Raw genomic sequence first — 24931 nt, 5'->3', positions numbered from 1 at the left:
AACAGTGCTTCCCCCCCGCCCCCAACTCACCTGTTCTCACCTACTTTACAAAATACCATTTCAACAGGGGTGATTTAGAGCTGGGATGTAATAATGTGAATAAGGAAGCTACTGGATTTTCAGCTTTTATTTAAAAAAAAAGTGACATCACATTTACATTTCAGAATATTTTAAACAAGGCCTTCTTGTTAAAGCTTTAGATATTTAAGAAAAAGGGTCTACATGATTCACACCTGCATGGAGCTTTGCAGATCACACAGTAGTCACCAAACAGCTATATTGCACAAGGATCCACACAATACCACACCATTCTTAGCTTAGTCTACATTGTAAAGTGCTGTTTTGTAGGAAGAAATTTGTTTTGGAAAAAAAAAAAGTATCTAGATAGGCAAGTACTGCTGAACTTCATTTCGAAGAGATGACACTTTTCCACTGTAGTGAAAAAAATCCTTTGCCTCTAACAGTATGTCTTATATTTAATAAATGGGAGTAAGCACCATATAGTACTGTAATGAATGTGTCCAAAGTATTCAAGTAACACCAAATGCTAAATCAATTTTTAAACTCAGTGAGATAAATACAAACAGACGTACCAAAATGTTGATAAATGTTCTTGTCAAAGGAAGAGTTTTTAAAGTAGCATCAGTCTCTGCCCAGTAAAGTAATTGCATAGCTGAGCTCATCTTAAATGAAAGTAAGATAAGGCCAGAGTAGAAAAAAAGTGAATTCTTTATCCCTTTTCTCTATTCTCAAACCAGGACAAATTCTTTTTTTTTTAAACAAGGAAAGAGTCTGAGGGACTCTTGGTATTTAAGACAAAAGTGTTCAGTTTATAAAGATTTCTTTAAAATAAACAGTAATGAACTGCTACATCCTAGGGATATTGATCCAGATGTTTCCAAAGAATCCCAATGCAGAATTGCGGAATGCTAACATGACATAAAATGTGCCACTTAGACTGGTTACTGAAACAGAGGAATCAAAAGTGACATTCGTGATACTCATTCATAGAAAAAGATTCGATTTGGGAACAACAGAACAGTAAGTCCTAGCCTCTAAAATCTACAGCTTTAAGCTTATACAAGATTTGGTACATAAATGGACAAATGGTGATGGGAGAAGACAACTACTGAAGAGAGAATCCTGTCTCCTGGGTCTATTTGACTTTACTGAGCTCACACACAAAAGAATGAGTGATCTCGTCAATACAGTGTATAAGAATTTAAAAGTTTTTGGTAGTTCATTGAACTACTTATGGATTAATAAATAACAGACAAACAAAATGGAAGAAACAGTAAATTTTAACAATGGAAGAAGATTTGCTGGGTCTTACTACAATTTAAGTTATTCAAGATAATGCTTAGTGATCTAGGAAAAGAAGCAAACCAAAAAAGGATATTTGTGTTACCTACAAAATTACTCAGGAACAATCCAGTCTAGAAATGATTGTGAAGAGCTACAGGGCAGCCTCAGGAGCAAGTCACTAAAACTGGCAGATGAAATTCAACATTAGTAAATACAAAATAACCAACAGAGTGGGGAAACCCTACATGTGCGCAGCTTGTTTAGAACTCATCATTAGGATCACATGGAAAACATTGCAAAAGAATCTCAGAAAACACCAGCTTGTTATTCACTATCAACCAAAAGGCAAATACAGATCGAGGCTCATGGTAAAAAACAAAACCCAGAACCTCGTGAGTCTTCACAGTATCAGAATGTGTCTGTACAGAGTGCTGCTCTGCTCGGCCTTGAAAGGTGAGAGAATACAGAGAGAGGGGCAACGGGATGCTCGCAAGCACTGAATGGCTTCCGTATCGCGAGCAACTAGGCAGGTAGGAAATGTGGATATGGAAAAATAAAGATGGGGAGGGCGTAATGGGAAGGAAAGACTACAGTAAAGATCTGCTATACAGAGAAATAACCTAAGGTGTGACTAGTGACAAACGATTTGCCGTTTCTTCTGCTGGAGAAGTCCCAAGACGTGCCCACTGTTTTCAAACTGCTGCCTAGGTCTATCAAAGTATTTCTTACACAAACATACAATTAAGCTGTGGAACTTACTGCCCCACAGTGTTAGTAAGGCAAGAGTGTTAATGGTAAGACACACACAAGAGGCTGCTTTTCCTAAGCCTACCTAGTCCCTGCGGGGCCATCACACTCACCTTGGTGCAGGTGACTTTCTGCCAATTACGAGAGGCTGGGAGTGTGGGGCAGGAGAACAACCCCTCCACATTGCCCTGTTCTTATCGTCCAACAGTGGCCGCTGGATGGAGGCTTAGGAGAGAGGACAGTGGGAGAGGCGGACTCTAGATCTGATCAGCATGACAAGCCACGTAGCAAAGCATAACTCAGGTTTTGCATCACGACCTACATTCATTTCAGTGTAATACTGATTTTCAGGTCCTATTTCTACAACTGTATACATATACTTAGTAAGCATACTTCACACACATTCATCAAGAAGGGCTACTATACCCCAAAATCAGAAAGCACCGAGTATACGTTAGAAACATCCTTCACTTTAGATCCGTATTTTTCACAATGCAAGCTAACAATGCCAGTACTCAAATGGATTTTTACACAGATTCCTTCCAGACAGATGCAAACACTACTACCCAATACAGTTTTTAACATGAGAGGAACAGAAATTTGAACAGAGATACCCTTTAAGGCAAACTTTGGGTCTCAAAACTTAATCAGTGCATTTTTAACATTCTTACTAAAAACAAGCCTTTATTAGTATAAAGTTAACTTATAAAACATGTATTAACAGAAATACCTGAATTTAAAAGTTCGCATTTCATTACTTGTGTCAATAATTCATTTGCTTTTGCCCACATACCAGGTACTATTACTCATACATGCAAATAATTCAGGCTTCACACTCAGAAGTCTGACGTTTAAGGTCAAATTGCACTTTCTTTTATGTAGCCTACACTAAAAACCTGGAAGAGCAAAGAAACTTACCATTACGCCACCAACTATACACCAGGTGTCAGAATTAGAGTTCTAACTTACAGTTATATTAAAGATACATGAAATAAGATCAGCTTTTAGTTTACCTTTCTCCTTCCAAACACAAACTAAACGTTCAACCGCAGTTTTGCTTTCTCACTGCTTTGTATTTGTGCAAGGGTTATTTAGCACTAAAAGGCCCACCCTAACGGTGCTCGTAGGTTAGTCAGAAAGCACTTGACCACTCAAATGCATTCAGGCAGGTTTCTTAAAGGATAATGGCAATCACACACTGGCAGCTTTGACTCCATTAATGTGAAACCAACTATGTAAGGATTTAAATTACTTAAAAGGCAGATTTCCACCCCAAGGAGTAATTTTGGTTGCTAGTCAAACTTCTTCCCAACTGCCTCCCCCGGGAAGAACGTCTGCAGAGAACAGCATCGCACAGATCACAAGAAAGGCAGGAGAGTTGCTGGAAGAACGTTTCCCACTTGTAGAAGCAACTGGGCCATTTGTTTAAAAAAAAAAAAAAAAAAAAAAAAAAAAAAAAAAAAAAAAAAAACACATGACCCAAAGGCTTGTGTGCAGCACTTAAATATGATGTAATTAATTAGGACTGAATGCTAAGGCAGAACACCTCTGCTCTCATTTTCCATCTCAAAACGGCAATGGGAAGATATCACTGTATTATATATCATCTTGGTACTCCAAGTGGTTTGCTGCAATGGCTTCCTCAAGATGAATTCCTGATCCACCCATTAAAGCAAATGCCGGATACATTATACCGGAACAGTCCACCTGGCGCTCATAAAGGCATTTCATATGATCTGCATCATAGAATCCAACCTTGCCCTTGTCATAGTCAAGGCAGACCCCTATACACGATGGCATGGGAAGAATTCTGCTCGCTGAATCTTTGGGGGCGGCAGGTGCTTTGGGGATAAAGAAACTTCTCATGCCTAAAGTCACCAAAGTAAAAGGCTGTGATGATTCAAAGCAGGTATCTTCACTCCCACTGTCATGACCACTGTCTTGTTCATATCTAGAATAGAAAAACAAACGTTTGCTTTTGTCAAACTGTGAAGCGTTATCAGCGTTCAAACAAGAGAAAATACTTTTGTAAGACAGGTAACAATATGCAAGCAATCACAAAGCCTTGTGCAGTAAGAATATACCTGAGCCAGAAGGAAAGATGCATTTAGTAGCTGGAGAATGCTCACTTGGGCCACTTCAAACACAGTTAATGCAGGCAAACACTAATGAGGACGCGACCAGAGAACGTTTTACAACAAACTCAAGTTGCAGCTTTATCTAATCATACTTGTGATTAGATGAACTTAAAATTATAGGAAATGAGTTAACATGAGTAGTAGCTTAGCAAATATGACTGATCACTATGCGCAGGATATGTTTACCTTGAACATATTTATGTAATGTTAAAAAACACAAGTAAATACATTTAACATTATTGTTGTACTACGAGTTTTCTATGTCACCGCTGCATTATATTGTCTTTTAAATTCACAATATAGCACATTATATTCTAAGTTAAAAAAAAAAAAAAAAAAAAAAAAAACAATTTGGACTCTTTGAGGAGGTTTCCCTGAACTCCTGGTTTCCAGCTGGTGAGGAAGTTTGTAGCCAGATCTGTTGAGTCTGCAAAGATTTCCCTACTTTTTTATCAGATGAAGACAGATCAAAGAAGCATATAAGTCATCATTCTGTGCATACAATTCCTAGATTTTTTTTTTTTTTTTGGATGTGTGTCAGTTAAGGTTTCCAGATATTTTTGTGAATAAGAAAAAAGGGATAAGGAAGTCAGAATTTAATTTCTTGCTTTGTAAAAAGGCTCTGACCTTAAGCAACTCAAAACATTGTGTTTTTTTTGTTTGTTTTTTTTAACAGTTTTAGTATGTTAGATAGGAGAAAGCCAATACATCCATTAGATTCCTGAAAAAGTTGCAAGTCCTCAGGGACAACCCCCTCAGCCTGGAGTTCCTAGACACATCCAAGATTACTCTAATTGCAATTTTGCAATTGAGAGCTGGAAATCTCTTTGCTGTTTTGCCCACTGTATTTTGTTTTGTGCCTAGCATCACCACTGTACAGTTCACAAGAGGACAGCCAGTGACCACAATGATGCAGAGTGAACACTGTACCTCTGAACGGCCGCCAAACCTAGCACTCTCAGAGAATTAAGGCAGAGGCTACCTGTTGATCATTAAACATTGCTTCAGTCTTGCAACTATGATTTTTTTTCCTTCTTGCTTTTATTTACACATCTTGACATATATAGGAACATGACTTCTTTCCCCCAAAAGAAAGAAAATAGAACTCTGGATAGTTAAAGGACCATCTTTCTATTAATGTTTGGGAAAACCCCTCCGCTCCCCTCCTTCCCCAACAAAAGCAACCCTGCATATACCAGATCCTTCAAACTATTTTCCACTGATTACGGTTCATGTTGTTTACTGATTTAAGATTTCCTCTTAATTTAAAAAGCCACCTTTATGTAGAACATGTATTACGCAAGAATCCACAATTTACCTCGGGCTGGTCACATCACGGGGATTATGAAGCCATTCCTGTATCTTGGCGCTAGAAGCAACTCCCACTTTCACCAGGTATGAATGGGCTTCCACATGAAAAGCCCAGAAATGCTTCCCTTTGGCAATCCCAGTGTCACCAATGATGTAATCCAGAGTTGTGTAACATCCAACCTGTATGCGTTCAGCTCCTAGCAGCAGAGGAAATCCAGCCCTGCTTTCCACAGAGCTTCTTCTTGGGTTCAGCAGAAGATGTTCACTGTTGTACCCACATTTGTCATCGAAAAGAAAACTAAAAACTGAAAAATAGGATCCCCAAAATTGACCATTAGTTAACAGCCTGGCCTTCTGTGCTTACAAACTACATTTTAACACACACTTGCATTTGAAATTCTCACTTTTAAAAGCTACTAGGAATGTCACACAAGCTAACATAGTCTCAGTATGCTAATTAAGGTGTTTGTTAACAATGTTTCTATACGTTTATGCAACTAGGTAACAATAAAATAGAAGTCTGAGCACTTCTAGAAATTGCCTACAGCTTCTCATAACATCTATGGATATAAATTCAGCACCTTCTGGACATAAATAAAATAGTACCTGGAGCTGGAGGTGTATGCAAGATAACTTCTCTGCTCCAAGGGCTGCAGATGGACCCTTTGTACCCTCGGACTCTAAAGGCATAGCTACTGTTGTTATCAAGATCAGATATTACTTTGCTCTTGCTGCAAACTTCGATCTCTTGCCACGTTGCACTCTCCTCGTCTTTATTAAGCTTTCTATACTCAAGGACATAGATATCAGCTGAATCTGCTTTCCCAGGATATTCCCAACTGATCACAGCCTTGTTGTACATTTTGCTCTTTTCTTCATTGATTTCCGGTACATCTAGACCTAGAATGTCAAAGATTAAGGAGGGAAAAAAAAAGTTTAGATTTTTATTGTTAGAATTAACCATGTAAGACCTTTGTGCAGTGGTTATAATGCAGTGAAGAAAAAAAAATCTGACTCATACAATGAAAGAATGGATATGAGGATGGTTCTGTTCATGTGCCAAAATAAATCCTTATCTTCTGCATGACTTTGACAGTTGTCAGTGGTATTTATTTTTTGCTGGCAAGCCAAAAACTGTATGAAATCCAATCCTTTTCTGTCATGCAAAGACAAGCTTCTAGGCCTTACTTAACTTTAGTATTTTGGAAAGCAACATAAACTAGTAGTGAAGATGATGGCATCTTAGCTTGTTTATCAAAGCTGAAGCTAGCATTATTAATAGGCAATGCCTTGTGTATCATAGAGAAAAAGGGAACAACAAAAGTCAAAAGGTGCATGACAGATTTAGGTAACTATAGCCCTGCATAAATCTTGCCTCTGTCTGGAGAGAGAGCCCAAAGACCATGGATCAATAAAGACCTGCTTCTCTTGCAACTTACCATTGGAATAGAAGGACAAGTCACCAAGGACCTCTTCTTGCTTGGCTACATCCACCACAAAGTCTTGAAAAGAAGTTTCAGCTGCTGGCCTGAAGCTCTTCAGAGATTCAGTAGCCTTCTGGATTCTGAAAGTACGAGGTTGAGAGAGGAGATAAGAGGAAATTTATTTCTATGCATTTTTTTTTTAAATAAAAGTGTTACTTTTTACTTTAAAGGAAGAGTCCTATTTTCATGTTGTTAGTAAAGTCTCCCAGGAATCTGTCTCACCAGAGAGAATTTAACTGCAAAATTTGAATGCCTTTTGTACATTAATGTAAAGATAATAACCAGATAACAGTTCAGATGGTAGAACATCTAAACTATTTGGGGCATTCTGTTCAAAGTGCTAATGGAGAACAACTACTAAGATCAAAGAGTTTAAAGCCAGGACAGAACTATTAGATTAACTTGCAAGTTCCTGATACAATCTCTGAGCAAAGACATGCATCACCAAGCTGAATGCACTACCCTTATACTGCAGTTCTGATAAGCAAGGCCTGATGTTGTAGGAGAGAATCTCTTCTGTGTGCCATTTCTTAGCACACACTGGAACATAACAATTTCCACCAAACCCCACCTGGACCACCTATGAACTTCTGCAAATATAAGATACTACATTAAGAACACTGCTATCAGATATCAGAAGAGTACGCTTGAATAGACATCCTGTACCTAAAACAAAGATATTTAAAATACCTGACATGAAGTTGCTTTGCTGTTTGGACAAAACAAGACTGATCCGTTTCTTTGAGCACTTCTTGAGCATATCCTACAAGGCCATTATTTTCCAGAAGACCTTGATATTCCTCTATTTGGGTTTGTAGTTTCTCCAGCCTTAAATTCTTAGATGCTTCAATTGCCCTGAGAGCTACCGATCTCTTCTCTTGCAGAACATCAAATAGTTTGTCAAAATTCTGAGACGCTTCTTCTTTAGCTCTCTCACCATTGCACTAGGAGGGAACAAAATAAATTTGAGGGAGATTCCACAGTACTGTGGCACAGAGTACAGAGGCACATTTAAGGTTTTTCAAATTATCATAGCACTTTAATCATCTGTTTGGCAGACAAGACTAATATTTTCCATATTTAACAACACAATAAAGCTCACATGAGTAACACTGCACCCATGCTAATAGGTATTTACTATTTGAACCTAGCAAATAAGATTAGGAAAATATTCCCCTGATTATTTCTTGAATTTTGCAGGACATTTCTCTGCCTAAAGCACTATAAAAGCAAGTCAGCCTCTGAAATCTTCATGCTCAAGAGCCAGGTACTCTTTCAGCTTCCCTAATCATCTTGAATCAGGAGTCAAAACCATTTTCCCACATATGCCCTCATGACAGCAGGCCCATCTCTGACTATGCCCTAGATAAGGAACTACAAAGCACAGGTACGGTCTGTATCGAGCTATGGACGGGGCTAGGATCTTCTGCCATTTCTGTACACAGAGTTTTTTGGCTTGTGTGTGAGCCTGCTCCCCCGACTGCTCAACTCTGACTTTATTGCAACAGCCTCTCAAATTAAACAGAGGGTATAAATCGAGCGGTACCATTAACACCCAGAGCTCTCTTTGAAATAAGGCTTATCTGATACCTTAACCAATTACATTTACAATAGCACCCAAACTTCCCTTCTGGACAGACTGTTTATGTTGTGCAAATTTCCCTCACTGTCAGAATTATGCCTTTACAGTAGACAAGTGTAACTCAATACTAACACAAACGACAGAAATGGTTTTATGATTTATGACTAACTGAGAGGAAAAAAAAAGGTTTTGAAAGGCTTTTCTGATAACAGTGCAACTCCCTGTTGCATGCCTTCAAGGACCTTTCTCAAGCAATTAGCAAGTCATGCTTACCTCCGTTTCCTTCATCAGGAGACCCAGCTGAGAGATCTGACCTTTTACCTGGCTCTCCTTACTGATGAGGTATTCTATATCTTTTGAAAGCTTCTCCTGTTAAAATACAATAGCAAGCTGGCAGAACACGGATATCCCACTCAAACCAGTGCAGAACATGGATATCCCACTCAAACCAGTGAAGGTAAGCTGTCCGGCTGTGCTCAGTTTGTCTAGTTATGAGGCTGAAAACCAGCTACCAGTTATGAAGAGCCAATGCTGCGGAGACCTGTTGTTCAGTGATTGGCGATGAGCGTGCCCAGCATCCAGGCCACCGGTTTTGAGCAGGGCTAGGGGCAGAGGCGTCTAACCAACATGCAACAGCCCACCTATTGGCCCACCCTTCCCCAGCCACAAGAGTCATCTTCTCTTAGACTGAGCAACACGAGGCTTGCAGGCATTACTGAAACATAGGAAAGCCTCCTCAGTTACCATGAACTTCTTTGCAATAAGATTTAGTAGAGAAATGAGTGATTTGGAATGTTAGTGCTTTCCGAATGTCTCTGCATTTCCCTATTTGCAAAAGGATTACCAGCTGTACAGGAACAGCCTCGCAAACAACAGGTAAGGAGGCCAAGGCACACAAGGCAAGCAGAGTTGGTTTTTTTGTTGTTGTTGTTTGTTTTGTTTTTTGGTGGGGGAAGAAGAAGAGAGGAAAAACAGGAAGAAGAAGTAGTAGTAGCAGCTATCATTTTCTAATAACAAAGTAATGCCTGCAAGTCTTCCCTTTCTACTACACTTACAGAAATAACAGATACATAACATACAAGGTCCAAAAGTCATTTCAGATCCAAATTTATCTAGAATGATCTTAAGGTGTCAGTTCATCCAAGCCACAAAGATACTTGTCTGAACCTTCAGTGGTGAAAACTACGACTGCAAAGGGTTAACTGCTTAAACCTTTTGCCTTGGTCAATACTGCGGTACAATTGGCTAAAATAAAGTAAAAGCACCGTTAAGGTGTTATGGTTCGGTTGTCACGGAAGATATAGTTCAGTTTCTCAAACATACACTAAGTCATACTAATACACACATTAACAGATGTTGCACAAGAGCACACCTCATGACAGTGTCCTCTAAATACACATCCTGGCTTTCTGCCAGAGAGAGTTTGCCCTTACACCAGAAGCTCAGTACTCTTCCCTTTCTTAAGGCCAAGTCAAACAATATTTACTTTTACCTTAAGGGTTTTGTAGGCAGTGCTCATAGTTGTTACTCTATGGTTTGCATGAGATCCACCCAGTTTACAAAGATGACAAACAGGCCTTCTGCAAATTTCACAGTACATGTTTACCCTCTCCATTTCATGTTCTGGGCACATCAAAATCTGAAAAGACAGCAGAGAGAATGCAGGTGTATTTCCAAAAACTGAGGTGCTCAACAAGCCATTAAAACAAGCAAACAATCCCACAGCAGTATCCAATTCCCTCACTATGTTTTTATAGTCATTTTATCCGCCATCATTTTATGTATGTTCATGCAAGTGATATCCAAGGGATGAACACACAGAGTTTCAGTAAGGTTTCCATTGAGTAAATCTGGAGCAACATCCATGTATGCACCACATAGCCGGCACACGGCAATTAGCCTTGCTAATCCCCGAGTCTGCACGCTCCACACTATCACAGCTAACCAGCCCCCTGGCACTCCTGGTCAGAGCTGTAAATGCAATACAGCAACACACTCCATCCTGTCAAACTTAACCTCTGCCAAACCAGCTTCTCAGTTGTCTCCTGCAAGGCCTACGAACTACTTCCTAAAGCCAGAGTTGGCATAATCTAGTAATGATCCAAATCTAAACTAGACTCAAATCAGCCACTTAGCCCACTGCTCCTGGAGCAACAAATAAAATTCAGCCTCCAACACCAGTTACAGTCAGCTTAAAGAGAACGAGCCTAACTGTTTCCTTTTTTATTTGTCTGACTCCAAGTACAAGTTGTTCACAGTGAATGCCATTTCCAATATCAGAATAAATGCTTTTAAAAAAAAATCTCCAGTTCACTGAAGATCACCTTTCAAAATTGAACAAGCTTGAATAATTGCTCAAAGAGAAAAAAAATGCAGTTGAACTCAAAGTTCAGACAACAGATAAACACATCTACAAGGGGGAAAAAGGAAAAAAAAATCCACTGCCCAATACTGAAAGGCAGTGTTGGGGACCATCTACTCTACACCACCACAGAAGAGCTCTTGAAAAAGGTTCTCAACTGCAAGCTAAGGAGAACAAGCAGTAGTACCACACAGCTCCAAGCAAATCAAGCCATAAAAAATAATAATAATGATAAAACAGACAGGGAAGAGCACCAAAATGGAAATTTGATAGCAGTATAAAAACGGACACACTAAGTTAAAAATGCAGGGCTTCCCTGAAACCAGTTATCAGCCCCTAAATGTTCCCTCTGGCTTCGATGAACAGGGTAAGGAGATCAGTCTTACAAGCACCTTGGTACATGCGGCTATCGTTAGACACAACACTGTAAGCTATTCCGCCGTCACTGCCTACTGGGTTATGGAAAGGAAGCTTTCCTGGAAGTCAGCCGTGCAAGCAGACGTCTCTAAAAACCTGCAATCATGCTGTTAGTCCAAGGATGTCATTTTTGCAGAGCACTATCTGGCCACGCCAGCAGAAACCCTGTATTTTTATTCACCTCCTCACGTGAACACGAATTACAAACCGCAGCTAGCGAGAAGCGGTCAGCAGATGATCTTGTTCTCTCCTCTCAAAGGCAGGAACCATCGGCCCAGTAGGTGCCTCTCCCACCCCCACCACACACGTTACAAAGTGCTCTCCAGTCTGGTTTTAAATTAATCAAAGTGGTGACTGGGAACACTGTGTAGGAGACTAACAAATACTCCAAGCATTCAGTTCAGGTCTTAACAGGGCACTGTAATGAAATACACCTTTTTTCCCCCTCATGTTAAGCTGAAACAGTCCTCAGAAAGATCTCTATGAGAACACAGTAAAGCTCAGTTTGTTGTCGTTGGGAAGCTTTTATAAAGATGTTTCTATACCTTATGTATCTAAACTATAGCTTTTGTTGCTATTGTTTTTTAAACAATACCTCTGTCTTCCCATATAATTTTAGAAAGGCCTGAGTTCTCATTAGCACTTGGTGTATCAAGGTCAGGATGATCAAAACTACTTCTCCCTATTTGGCTCTGCTTCAACAGAATTTAACTACTGACTTTTCACAGAATCACAGAATGATTGAGGTTGGAAGGGACCTCTGGAGATCATCTAGTCCAAGCCCCCTGCTCAAGCAGGATCACCTACAGCATGTTAGACAGGATTGCATCCAGGTGGGTTTTGAATATCTCCTTTTGTTGGTACCACATGTTGTTAAACTACATGCAGATTAAGTATGGATTTAAGGGTACACACAGATCAAGAAATGTCTGGTATTTTTTAAGTACCAGTATTGTAGCAGGAGGGTTGAGGTACTATAGAAGGAAAGCTTGTAGGGAGCTCTACAGCATTTTAGATCAATAGTTGCATTTAGAAGGGAGCATACACACTTCTAACATATTTGTTTATCCAATAAAGCATTATTTTACAGAGATAGTTGTGTACATTTTAAAGCATTTCAAGCACATACTTGCTATTAACTGCAATGAATATATTAAATCCAGAAAGAACTCCACTAAATGAACTACTGGATGTTTATTATCTACTGGCTTACTAACTCTTGAGTCTCAAGTTTTTACAGCCTTATCTACAAGAGAACATCAGTCAAATGCTTCTCATACATAGCATAACTTTAATTAAAGGTCTACTTTTTATAGATTTTAAATCTATGGAAAATATTGGTAAATCAAGGCAAGTAGCCTATTTTACAGTATTAATTTTAGTATCTTACATTGAAGACTTTGTTAGATAAAAACATGAACCGATCTTTTCAAGCCTAGGTTGTGCCAGAGTTGAGCCTGCTTACTTGAGGGGAGACATTCTGGATTTAAACCAAGAGAAGGCCCAAGTGGGGGCCTTCTCCAGAACTGAGCTCATTTCAAGTTAGCTCTGCAGAAATTTTATCATCAGTTGAAGACTTCAGTAGTCCTTACTTTTAGGAGATGTGATATTATTCATGAATGACATGAGCAGATTTTAACTTCACAGCTCAGGTAAATCTTTACATCTGCACTCTAGGTTACTGGGGGAGAATGATCCACATAAAGTTTCCTGTAAAGTCAAATCCATACCTATAAAATGCCTGAATTATTTCCAGTTCTAGAAGAGCTGAGGCCTAGTCAGCTGCACAAGAGTGTCCACATTTGTATCAGCTTAAACGTCTGTTTTGGCTTACAACGAAGTTGGTTCATAGAGAAGCTGAAGAAGAGCTTAGTACTGTGTAAATATTAACTGTAAGAAGCAGCAACATGAACCAAAACTCCCTGAACACCAACACTTCTGGGTTTTGTAGGACCTTCAATGACATGGGGGTTGCAAGGCCAGTGCGTGCTTTGCTCTAAGTCCCTGCTCTCCCTAATCGAATGCTAATCTGCTCTGCAGCCAGGCAGGAGCTCTCCTTGAGAAGAAGCCTGGGTACAGCTAACAAGGTTGCTTGCAGCAAACAGACTCTGGCTTCATGCTTAAAACCTTCCCTCACGCTACAGCCCTCACACTATATCCCTTCTATAGTAACACACCTAAGCATCGTGCTAGAAAAAGCTTCGGAAGACTGCCTCATTACTGGAGGCACTTTGAATCGAGCTTGCTGTGTCCCCCTGCACCAGAACCACTACCTGCATGGGACCAAGAGCTAGTATTACTCCAAGTACTGCTAGTCCCCTCCAGAGAGCTCTAGCCCCAAGCCTTGCTGTCACAAACAAGTTTAGGAAAATCAGCCCAAGGCTCTCTCCCTGTCACAGGCCACAGGGCATGCTGTAAATGCAGGGACATTAAGACCTGTTGCAGTCTTTTGTTGGAGATGGCAGCTGTGACAATTGCTCCTCTCATGTAACTTCAACTCAATAGACCACAGTCATGTTCTGCATCAGCTTAGCAGCAGAAACAAAGGTAACTAGTTTGCAGTCGCTTGTTTTGCCTGAATGCAGCAGCAGCAGCTTGAAAAGTAGAAAACTAGCCATTACATTTTCCTCTTCTGCAGCAGCTAAGAAATAATGGGATGTAGTGACAGTGGAGACTTGAACTCCACCTCCTGCTACTGGCAGATGCACAGAGGGAAGGGAGGGGGGAAAGCTCTACTTTAGATCACCTTCAGAGGCAAAAAAACATCCAAAGGGAATCTGCATAAAGTTGGGAAGGGAAAAGTGTTTTTTTTAGTTTACCACATACACATATGTCTTGCTTGACCTGACCTTGAGAGGAAAGCATCGCAATTCTATTTGTTCAAGATCATCAAGTCTTACAAAAGGACAACAAACCACAAATAACATAATCCATTCCTCAAAGTAAAAAATCCTTTATTCTAAAGTCTCTTTCAAATACATTTTCCAAATCCTTTTCAGCTCCAGCTACCTTAGCATCAACAGGAATAAAAGCTTATGATTCACTCAATAAATAACAGCAGAAGTCAATAAAGCAACAATGATCCTAAAAAGCAACTACTGCTGCACAGCAGTGTCCACAAGCTATATCCAAATGCTGTACTACATTAAGCTATACACTTACCTTGGGTCTGAAGTTGGTGGTTGGTCCTACATATTCATGCTGGGCTTTTACAGTTCCCCAAGGATGGTACACTTTGAAACATTCATTGCAATAGCTTGCACTGCAGTCCATGCAGCTCTTTGTGGATTCTTGAGCTGGAGGTTTGCAGAAATCGCACATAATAGCTGTGGCTGCCCTGGCTGCCTGCCTGTATCTTTCCACAATTGTTTCCAAAGTAAGGTTTCGAAACAAGCCACTGATGCCACGTTCTCCAAGATCAATATCATGCCGACAGCCAGGACATGGAAACATAGTTGTTCTAGGAGTCAGTGAATTGCGTTTTCTGCCTGTATAGACAGCAAATCCTGGTTTAGTAGGAGCATAAACAGGAGAGGTTTAGATGTTTCAGGAACACAGGAATTTATGAACCAATCCCAAACTATTTTAGCACATCATCCAAACCAATACAATAGTAATTAATATGCATTCTGCCAAGCCAAAGAGCACAGATTTGCCATTACAAGGCACTATAATGTGTGACTACAGACACATTACGAACTACTCTAATGCTTAATTCGATGTTAAGATGAATTTTCTGTCCAATTCTATCATCTGCTTCCAGCAATTTTGTTTCTTGCAAAACCACTATATCAACATCACTACCCTTTTCTTCAAATCAGGCCCTGCACAGTGAGACATTTGTAAATATGATTTCTTTTCTGTCGAAAACATCTCACCATCTCTGCACAAGGTGTGGAAGAGGACTGCCTAAACTCATGGCAAGTCACTTGGGGCCAGTTAACTTTAACTAGTCTGAGGGTTTATGTAGGAACTAACAGTTTTCTTTCGTAAGCCTAAAACACTTTTATGGCAATTACCCAGTATGTAAAGCTCCAAAAGGCACTCCCTTAAGAGAACATTCTTGAGATCTTGGTCTAGTTTTGGATGCACTCAAATTCAATTGCAGCCATTTTTAAATGCTACACGCATGCTTTCCGAAAACCAGTTAGTATTGGGCTGCCTGGCTGCCCAGAGTCACGGCTTTGTAACACATTCAAGCAAAGGATGCGTATTCTCCGAGTGAGAATAAATAGTTACTCCCAGATGAATATGGCCAGTTTTGAGATCCTAGAAGTTTGCTTTGGCTGAGACAAACTTATCTTGCTTTTCCCACGAGGAGTCATAAAAACAGCCAGCAAGAGAACCAACCAAACTAAATCAGTTAGTCAAAACACGCTGCAGCTGACTTGGCCTTTCCCTGGCTGAACAGCCTTGAGAAAGAAGGATTGCTAACTAAACCTGCACGTAAATCAAAGGGAACCTAACACTGAGATGAGTAAGTTTGAGAAATTCCCTTACCCTGAGTTAGGGAACCACAGATCTACATGATTTAACACGTTAAGCCTATCGCTTTTCATTTTAGAAGGGGATTGCAGAGAGGTTACATTCCGACCAAACAGCTATGCAAAACTTTCTCCTCCTGTCCAGAATAAAGTCGTCTACGGCTCAAGTAAAGCTGCAAACTTTAAAAGCCCTTGGAACTTGTTCTGAAATGGCTCTTGTAGGCCCCAAGGCTCTTCACAGCTCAGTGCTCTCTCAGCTGTCGAGCAGGGGGTGCATCCCTCGCCTCATTCGTGAGCTCAGGAACAACAGCAGAGGGTCATACAAGTAATTCTGCAGCAGGCTAAACCAGCCTTTACACCTAATACGTATCCTCTCAATTCCCCATAGAAAGAAACTAAAAACCATCCTCCAACTGGAGCAGTTTTAAAACCCCTTTGAGGAGAGTGCGTAACAACTAACCAAACTGTAAATGGAGGTATGACTAAGAGTACCTAGAGGCAAATTCTTACAGTGCTGAAATCGGTTCTTTATTAGAATGGGAAACTAGTTCTTATCTGTATTCAGTCAGCTCCCCTCCCAAATGAAATAAAGCATCAATATTTCTGAAGTGTCCTTTGATGCTAGCCAAAAACACACTTGCTTTACGCTGTTTCTTCTATGATTGCTACAATCAATAGTTTAAAGCCTCCCTTCCTACCATGCACTTCTCTGCCTCTTTGAAAACACACTGCCACAAAGAACTTCACAAATCTTCGAAACGTGTCCCATGATAATTCTGCAGGATTGTCAGCTAACAAGCCACAACCAGAGCAGGAAAAAGTACACAAGCTGATGGTCTCAAAGTCAGGTGGACTTAGGCCTTTCCGCAGGTTCTGAGCAGCACAATTAGACCACATTTACAGAACACAATACTAATAACCCAAGCGGACAGTATGTAACTCTCGGGCTAAAGGAAGCAGAGATTTTTTTTTTTTGGTACTTCCTTGAAGTGAATCAATAACCCAAACTGCACATCCTGTAATACCTGTAACTTGGCATATACAGCAACACACACATGCAATGCACAGAAACAGCAGTGAAACACAAACCTCATTTAAAATGTATGCTCCAAGCTAGCACTCTGCACAGAATGGAAAGAGCTCTTCTGCCCAGGCTTCTGCAACGGCCTGAGCAGAAGGATGATTTTGCATGCAATATCATGCAGTCAACAGCTGTAATAAGGGGACAGGGAATACTTACATTTGCTAAAACTAGGAAAATAATGATACAGTGTTGTATGTACGAGACTGCCTACAAGCAGTTCACTATAGCAGAAAGCAAGCAATGACAAAGCAAGATAACAGGGAAAAATATGGTGCAGTGGTCAAGTTTAAAAATACAGTCTGAAATTCTTATCCAGTAGCATGCTTTTGGAGTCTGGGCCAACCGGCTCAAATGTGGGACTGGTGTCCGTTTAACTCAAAGGTGAGTTAGCTGCAATCCAATTGAGGCCTTTCATTCTGCCAGTCGTGGAACAAACGAGACTGTAGCGATGAGCCATGCTCTGCATGGACTGGTGACACTTCGCTTACAGAAAAAGCTATCCAACGCCCAGAGAGGCCTGCGTATCTTAAGATGTCTCATCCCTTTTCACTAAAGGGTACTCCAAAAGCTTTTTTTTTTTTTTTTTTTTTCCTGTTTTAAAACCTGGAAGCGTACTTCCTAACCTTTCCAGCATACTCTGCCACTTCAATACTTAAAAGCATGGAAATGCTTTTTGCCCAGTGAGGATGTTAAAATATAAACATGCAGTAAGAATCAGCCTGCTTATTGCTTACAGGATTTTTAAGTTCCTATTTTGAAAAGCAAACACTGTCTGTTTAAATGATAGATTACTTTGAGCGCTGTCTCTTCTATCTTTGCCTTTCAGTTTGCTCAAACTGAATTTTGCACATATACAAAAAACCAAAACAAAGCATTTCACATAGTAAAAAATTCTAGATTCTGCAGATGTATTAGGTGCACAGTTCAGAGAAACTTTGATCTTCCCCAGTTTCTCTTTTACACTTTGCCAATTCAGTTTCCAACAACAAGTATTTATTTTATGAAACACTAGGAGTTACCAAAAAATAAATTTCCATTGTGGTTTATAAACAGATCAGTAACTGGAGAACATGCTGTTATTACTGACTCAGTAAAAATAGTCAGATTTCTAAGTTGATTAAAAAATAAATAAAACAATAATACAACGTTTTCCTATTCAGACTCCAAATTCACAAATACTAGAATAAGTCTCTATCTAGCTAGACAACACCCTTAAGTTGGGCACATCCTGCAGATACGTTCTTCCCACAAGGAGATACTAACGCTTAAAATGTGGAAAAGTCACCTAACCTACAGCTGCAGGTTTGCAAAGGGATAAGACATCTTAAAGATAAAATTGTGTTTTCCAAGTAAACAGTATCACCAGCATTCTGTGATTATGGAAGACATGAATGTTAATTCTGTGAGAGTTTAAACAACAACAAAAAAGTTTTTAAAAGTCAACTGGATTCTGATGCATTAAAAAAAATTATATACTGCCACCCCCAAACTCAGTTAATGCTTGTGAACAGATATTTAGAAGAAAAAAAAAAAAGGGAGACAAATTCATAGTTTAAAAAATAATTTTCAGATACTTCAAAAATCTTCCCCAAGTCAGGGGTGCTCTCTGTAACCAGAGCAGATAAATACAGCTTTATAAGAGCCTTAAGAACTACAGTATCTCTATTTGTTTACGACACTTCTATTGTCCAACTGAAGCAGTTTGACTTCCTATGAACTGCTTCGCTCTTCATATGGAGTGTGAAATTCTGATTTGTGGTTAGTTCAGTTCATTCCTGTCTTGAAGGATACAGTATTTCTATGGACTGCTCGTGTGTCTGCCAATATTATGCCAACAAGAAGGTTTGGTTTTCCCATTTTTGACAGAGCATCACACCTAAAAAGAAACATTTATGACCACATCTGAGAACAAGTCCAGAACAGAGGCAGAGATGCTCAGACTAGCATCTCTGCCAGTGTTTCTGGAATTAAATCTATTTAAAACGGAGACATTGGCTGTCCTTCAACTTGACTGTGTCAGTCAGCACGCTAATCATGAGGGAAAAAGTGTCAGTTTTAAGTATTTACTTTTCCCTCATACCTGTATGTGCCATATTATATTGCCAAATCCAGGACTACCTGGTCAGATCAGCAAGGTATGAATTCAATCCTTTCCTTTTTACTCAGATACAATTAAAGGGGCTCAGATCTAATGAAGAACTCACATTACCTTCCATTTAAAAGTGATATTGCTGACCGTGACCTCCAAGTGTTATAAAGATCAATATAATTATATTTCACTGGTGGTAAGCAGTTTTACTGAAACTTGATTATGTCATTCTTGAAAATTAAAAAGCCAAGGGGTTGTTGATTATTATTTTTTTTTTAGACGGAAGCAACAGCTGATGTACTTGCACTTTTTAAAGTATGTTTAGTCATTAACACACACATGAAAAAAATCCAACCCTTAACTCCAGTCCAGTTGACCTTTAAGTCAATCATAGAACAGAATGAAAAGCTTTCCTAATAGAAGTCTTCTGCACCTTTGCTCACTGCAAAAGCCATTTTGCGGACTTGACCACTGACAAAACACTATACGCTAACCAACAATACTTAACTCAAGATCTAAACACTATACTATCTAGAGCCATACAAGAAGTGAAGCATTTCTACCTCTCCACCCAAAAGACCTCCTCTGCGAGGCTGCGAACAATGAACAGAAAGCTGTTTTTAGAAATTGAAAAATGAGATATACCATTGGCTTACAATGGCTCAGACGAAGACTGTCAACTGTTTTCTTTCCTGTGGCTGTTAAACTATTGTAAGGCTGAAAGGAAAGGTTGTTTAATTTCCTAACATATGACAACTGTGGTATTTAAGTAGGAAGAAGGCAGAAGAAAGAATAGATGGAGATAAATATATATATATTAAAAGATATATATATATTTTTAAAGTTCAGTTCTACTTCATCCATCAGTGCTGCACAAGTATCAACATAACCACATCACATGCTTTTTTCTAATTACACTAATATTACAGAAGATAGACTAGCAGTAAGCAATATCTTTTAATTTTATATACAATATAATTTGTTCGTAACATTTTACATACAAAACTGGATTTTTTTAAAACTAAAAGCTTAGATTTAACAAGAACATGCACTCCATTTCAACTGAAAAATAAACTGTTCTACCAGTTCCAGCTTTTCTACATTATAATGAACTGTATTTGAAAATGCAAGCTGTGTGCGCACAATAATTACAAAATGTGGACCAGCTCTTTCCGGTTTCTTGAGAATTTAAAGGCCAAAATCATTTAAAATAGTTGGTATCCTCAACAGATAACAAGGATTCCTTAAGAAAGAAAAACAAATAAATAAATGAGAAAGGCATCATATGTATTTTCAAGTATGAAAACAATGTCTTATGGCAACATGCTCTATACAAACCCGCCAGAAATTCTACTGTTTCACGTGATGCACAACTTTGGATGTTTTTCTTTAATATTTTACTACAAATCCCACACAAGATATATTATAAATTTATAAATTATATAAGTTGTGTAAGGTCTATTTACAAAACGGTAAGCAAGAGGATACACAACATCATAGTTACTTCAGATGCCAGATAAGAATTGCACAAATGTCAGCTGCAATTCAGCTGAACATCGATGGTACCAAATTTTTGAGAGCAAATCTTCCACATAGCAATGGAGCCACAATGCCTTTTACACTGCAAGCAAAGACAGCACAACTTGTGTGTCTACCTTCGTTCTTTAAAGCTCCGACTTCCATATGCTTTTCATTTTGCAAATATGAACCATTTTAGATGATAATTTTTCCTGCAATTTGCATTTGCCCAACACCGGTTAGGGGGAAGGAGATGAAAGCCCAGGATTTTCACTTCTCTACACTCTGTTGACGCCCAAGCAGGTACAAAGACTTCTAACAAAGCCTTCATCACCCTCTACTAACAGGTCAAATGAGGAGAAAACACATGTTACTTCCAATCAGTTTGCTGGGACAGCAGAGGACTACTATGGATTTAAAAACTGCAACCCCTGAAATAACTTGAGTGCATAAACCACAAGGCAAAGGAGTCTCAAGAATGAATCTTTGTCGTCTTGTCTTTACTGACACTGCAAAAACGGCATCCAAGTCTGGCAGAGCTGCAAGTTAAGCTCTTCAAATCTTAATTCCCAAGTCTCCCAAACTACCTGCTCCTCCTCCAAACATTGAAACAGGAGGCATTACAGTGCTTGGCTTCTTGTAGTAATTACACGTCCGTCTCTCACTCTTAAAAGTGACTCCCTGCCTCATTCAGCACACGGGCGCTATGGCAGGAAGCAGAAACCACGCAATGTTAGATCTTCATTTGTAGTGGCTGATGGAAAGCAACTGGGAAGACAGGATCTGACAGGAGAGAAAGGATTATCTCCTTGTTTAAGCTGCTGAACGCAGCATGGGGAGGTTGTTCCCCACGCACAGCCTGTCTGATACTCCCACATTTCATAAGCCACAGCTCTCACAGGGAGGTCGCCCACAGCGCATTTATTCATTACTTCCCAGGCACTCAACCCGGAGGTCTGATGTCCACTTTGTAAAACTATAAAGCCGACAGCTGCAACCGAAATCAGTGAGAGCTGTAGTCAATACACATGCAGGAATATCTGCACATTGTGCTTACTGAGTAAAAAAAGGTAAATGGACTTCTATTTGGGAGAATTCATTTACCACGAGGCTCTCCTCCCTCATTCTAAGCTTGCGTGAAACTGGAGTTAGCAAGAGGCTAAGACAGTAAGTGAACTGTAGGTAGAGCTAACTAGTGGCTGGCTCTCCATCCCATACCTGAATAGGGCTGTAATGAAAATAACGGGCCACTTGACTGAGGTTTCCCTCATATCATGTAAGCATCAATCAGACAAATTAAGGCAAAGATAAGATTACTTATCAAACTTATTTGAGAAAAATATCAGTACTAAAGTTAAGAAACATTTAAGAGAAGACGGTGAAATAAAACATTTCACCTTGGAACACTGGGAAGGATAACATGAAGAAAACATGAAACACAAGATTTAGGACTTGTCTTGCACATGAATGCTCTTCCAGATCACTGCAGCGAGTGGATTTAAATTGGATAATTATTCCAGAATGAGCCCTAAAAGCCACAATGTGTGGTTTCTTTGAAGTATAGCATGCATGAAATACTTTCCATATATCTGCATAAAGTTGATCAGCTTATCTGTGGATTAGACAGATAACTGAGTAGAATCTAACAAAGAATCTTTACAGTATGGTATCACAAAGAGCAATAAGGGCCATAAAGCTAAGTGTTCTTTAAAGCTTCAAGCAGACCATGCTGAAAGAGACTGTTCGTTACAGTCATCCATTAGAGTTCTTCAACCATGCAATGATCATCCTCTACAGAAACAATTTAATGTAAATGCAAAGAAATGGATAGAACAAAATTATTATTTGGAAAGTCTGCAAAGACTCAGTGGGAAGTCATAACTACAAAATTTAGGCTGGCAAAAATGTGAGAGAACAGCTTAACAGTATTATGACAGATAATAAAATTGTTGAAATCAACAGCTTGATGCTCAGCAGTCACTGAAACACAGGAATAAATGAAAACAATGGCTACAAACATTTACATGATGCCACAAAGACTAATTTATTTCTACATGAAATAGAGTGCATTGTCCTTAAAATAAAAATATTCCCATTGTTCTTAACGCAGAATGAACAAGACTCGCACTATTCTCAAAGTTATCCGTTTAACTACCAGTATGTCAGGGATACCAAGAAGACCCTTTACCAGTGCAGGCACCAGTCAGTCCAAGTCACGTATGAAATTCGAGAAACACGCAAAACTCCGATACGTACCTGATCTGCTAATCCTGTCAATTCTGTCCATGCTAGGGGAATGGATTCGAATCCGAGGGCTACTCTGATTAGAGGATTCAGAGCCTCCATCGGTGAAAGAGTCTTCGAGCGTGAAGAGAATTTCTTTTACGCATTTGTGACAAATACTGTGCTGACAGGGAAGGATCAGCGGATGGGTGAATAATTCCTTGCACGCTGGGCAGATGAGCTCTCTTTCGATATTCTTTATGGTAACCTTCATGACAGAAGAGGGGCGGGGGGAAGCAAGTGTAAGCGCAGGAAACACGAGCCGGGCGGACGTAGCGCGTTACCGGGCCACCGAGCGCCAGCTCCGCAGGGAACCGCTCTGCCCAGCGCCGGTGCTCCGGGGGCGGCTCGGGCACGGCGGCTCGGGCACGGCGGCGCCTGCCAGCGCGGGCAACGCTCGCTCCACGCGGAACCGTGCGAACGCGGTTCAGCTGCAGGTCCCGCCCGCATTGCGGGGGGGGACAGGAGGGGAAGTAGTCTTAACTCCGGGTAAAAATCTCAGTGAAGTGAGAGCAACTGGCGTTGTTAAAAATCGGAATCTAGAGGTTTAACTCAGTTTGCTCGCTTGTTTCTAAAAAAAAAAAAAAAAAAAAAAAAAAAAAACACGAATAAAGGACAACCTCCCCCCCCTCAAAGTCAGACCGGTAAAAAAACCGTCGGGCTTTCCCGCAGCGTGCAAGCACTGACACCGCCTCGACTTCGTCAGGCGAACAGCGCTAATCAAGAACCATTTCTTAATAATAATAATAATAATAATAATAATAATAAAATGTCGGTGCACAACGAGCCGCCCTCGGACCTGCGCAGCGCCCGGACACCGCAGGGCGCCCGGCTGCCGCGGGAGCGGGCGGCGCCGCGCCGAGGACAAAGCCGCCGCCCGCGAAGGGCTGCGCGGCCCCCGCCGCCAGCGCGGACGCGGGCAGCCCCCCGCCGCCCCGGCCCCGCCGCCGCGGCACTCACTGAGGGCTCCAGCCGGTCGCCCTCCATCCTGGCGCCGCCCGCTCCCGCAGGCTCTGCTGCAGCGGCCGGCGGGGCGCCGTCTGGCCGGGGCGGGGCGGAGGGCGGCGAGCTGCCGGCGCTGCCCCGGGGCGGCTGCTCCCTAGTGCCGCCCGCGCCGGGCGGGGCCCGCGCGGCGCCCAGCGCACAATGGCGGGCGGCCGCGGCACCTAGCAGCCTCGCGCGGCGCGAGCGGCGGGCGGGCGGGCGGGCGGGCGGACACGCCTGCCGGGGCGCGGCGCGAAGGGCGCGCGGGGCGCGGCGCGGCGCGGCGCCGGCAGGGGGCAGCGCGGCGCCGCCTCCCCGCCGGAGCTGTCCAGCGGCGCCGCGCCCCGGCAGGCCCCGCCCCCTCGGGCCCGCCCCGCCCCCTCGGCCCCGCCCCCGGCCCAACGGCCGCTCCGGCTGAGGGGCCGCGGTGCGCGAAACGCGGCGGGCGGAGAGGGAGGCGGAGGGAGGGGCCGAGCGGAGGTGCCGAGGCCGCCGCCGCCGCCGCCGCAGCCTGTCCGAAGGCCCCGCAGGACCGGCGGGCGGGCTCAGCTCTGCCCCGGCGCGCTGCCGCAGGACGTGGCCGCGGCCTCGCGGGCCCCGGGCAGGGCGGCTTCGCGGGGCTGTGACCGCGCGGCCTGGAGGGCTGCTCGGGAGCCTCCCGGTGCGGGAGCCGTACCCCAAAACACTCCCGCTCCGGGGCTCCCGCTCCGGTTCCTCTTCCCTACTCTTCCCTGCAGAAATAGTTCCCGATCTGCCCTTCAAAATGCCTTCCTTACGCCTCTAAAGGTCACGCGCGTGTGTGTCTGTCCCTAAGGAGAAACGCCCCGACGCCCAGGACAGCGGAAGGCCGGCGGGGCAGCGGCCGGGCGAGCCCCGGTGGTTTTCGCGGCAGCTGGACCGGCTGAAAACCAAAGATCATTACAAGTGTTCACATCTCCTGTCTTCTCTGTACAACATGTTTGTGTTTGGAAAGGTGAGGCAGACACCTTCCCACCAACGGCCAGAGCAAATGGAAAATACATTAAATCTCTGGCTTCAGATGCTGGGGAAGGTGCAGAAACAATGCTGTCTGCAGCTACGTAGTAGGCTAAGGCAAAAAAAACCCTTTAGTTAGGAAATTCAAGGTTAAGACGTACAGTGTCC

The 24931-nt window shown here is 41.7% G+C and overlaps 1 protein-coding gene across 2 annotated transcripts in view; it reads right to left on the bottom strand.

Annotated features, from left to right (window-relative positions):
* Positions 1 to 3498: 3498 nt before the first annotated feature.
* The window catches only part of TRIM36 (tripartite motif containing 36), a 29124-nt gene continuing 7691 nt past the window's right edge, over positions 3499 to 24931 (bottom strand). The window contains exons 1-10 of one of the 2 annotated variants that reach the window (XM_062599198.1): positions 23765 to 23801; positions 22778 to 23012; positions 14509 to 14834; positions 10060 to 10206; positions 8841 to 8936; positions 7676 to 7929; positions 6941 to 7065; positions 6108 to 6401; positions 5509 to 5806; positions 3499 to 4003 (exon numbers count right to left, since the gene is read on the bottom strand). In XM_062599198.1, coding sequence (XP_062455182.1) covers positions 3649 to 4003; positions 5509 to 5806; positions 6108 to 6401; positions 6941 to 7065; positions 7676 to 7929; positions 8841 to 8936; positions 10060 to 10206; positions 14509 to 14834; positions 22778 to 23012; positions 23765 to 23791 — 2157 coding nt within the window. In that variant the 5' untranslated portion in view covers positions 23792 to 23801 and the 3' untranslated portion in view covers positions 3499 to 3648. Of the gene's footprint in view, positions 4004 to 5508; positions 5807 to 6107; positions 6402 to 6940; positions 7066 to 7675; positions 7930 to 8840; positions 8937 to 10059; positions 10207 to 14508; positions 14835 to 22777; positions 23013 to 23764; positions 23802 to 24931 lie in introns of those variants that run through there. The other variant, XM_062599196.1, reaches the window with a different exon arrangement.

Source organism: Rhea pennata, chromosome Z (genome assembly GCF_028389875.1).
Source record: "Rhea pennata isolate bPtePen1 chromosome Z, bPtePen1.pri, whole genome shotgun sequence".
NCBI lineage: Eukaryota > Metazoa > Chordata > Aves > Rheiformes > Rheidae > Rhea > Rhea pennata.
This window is presented reverse-complemented; position numbering and strand designations above follow the sequence as displayed.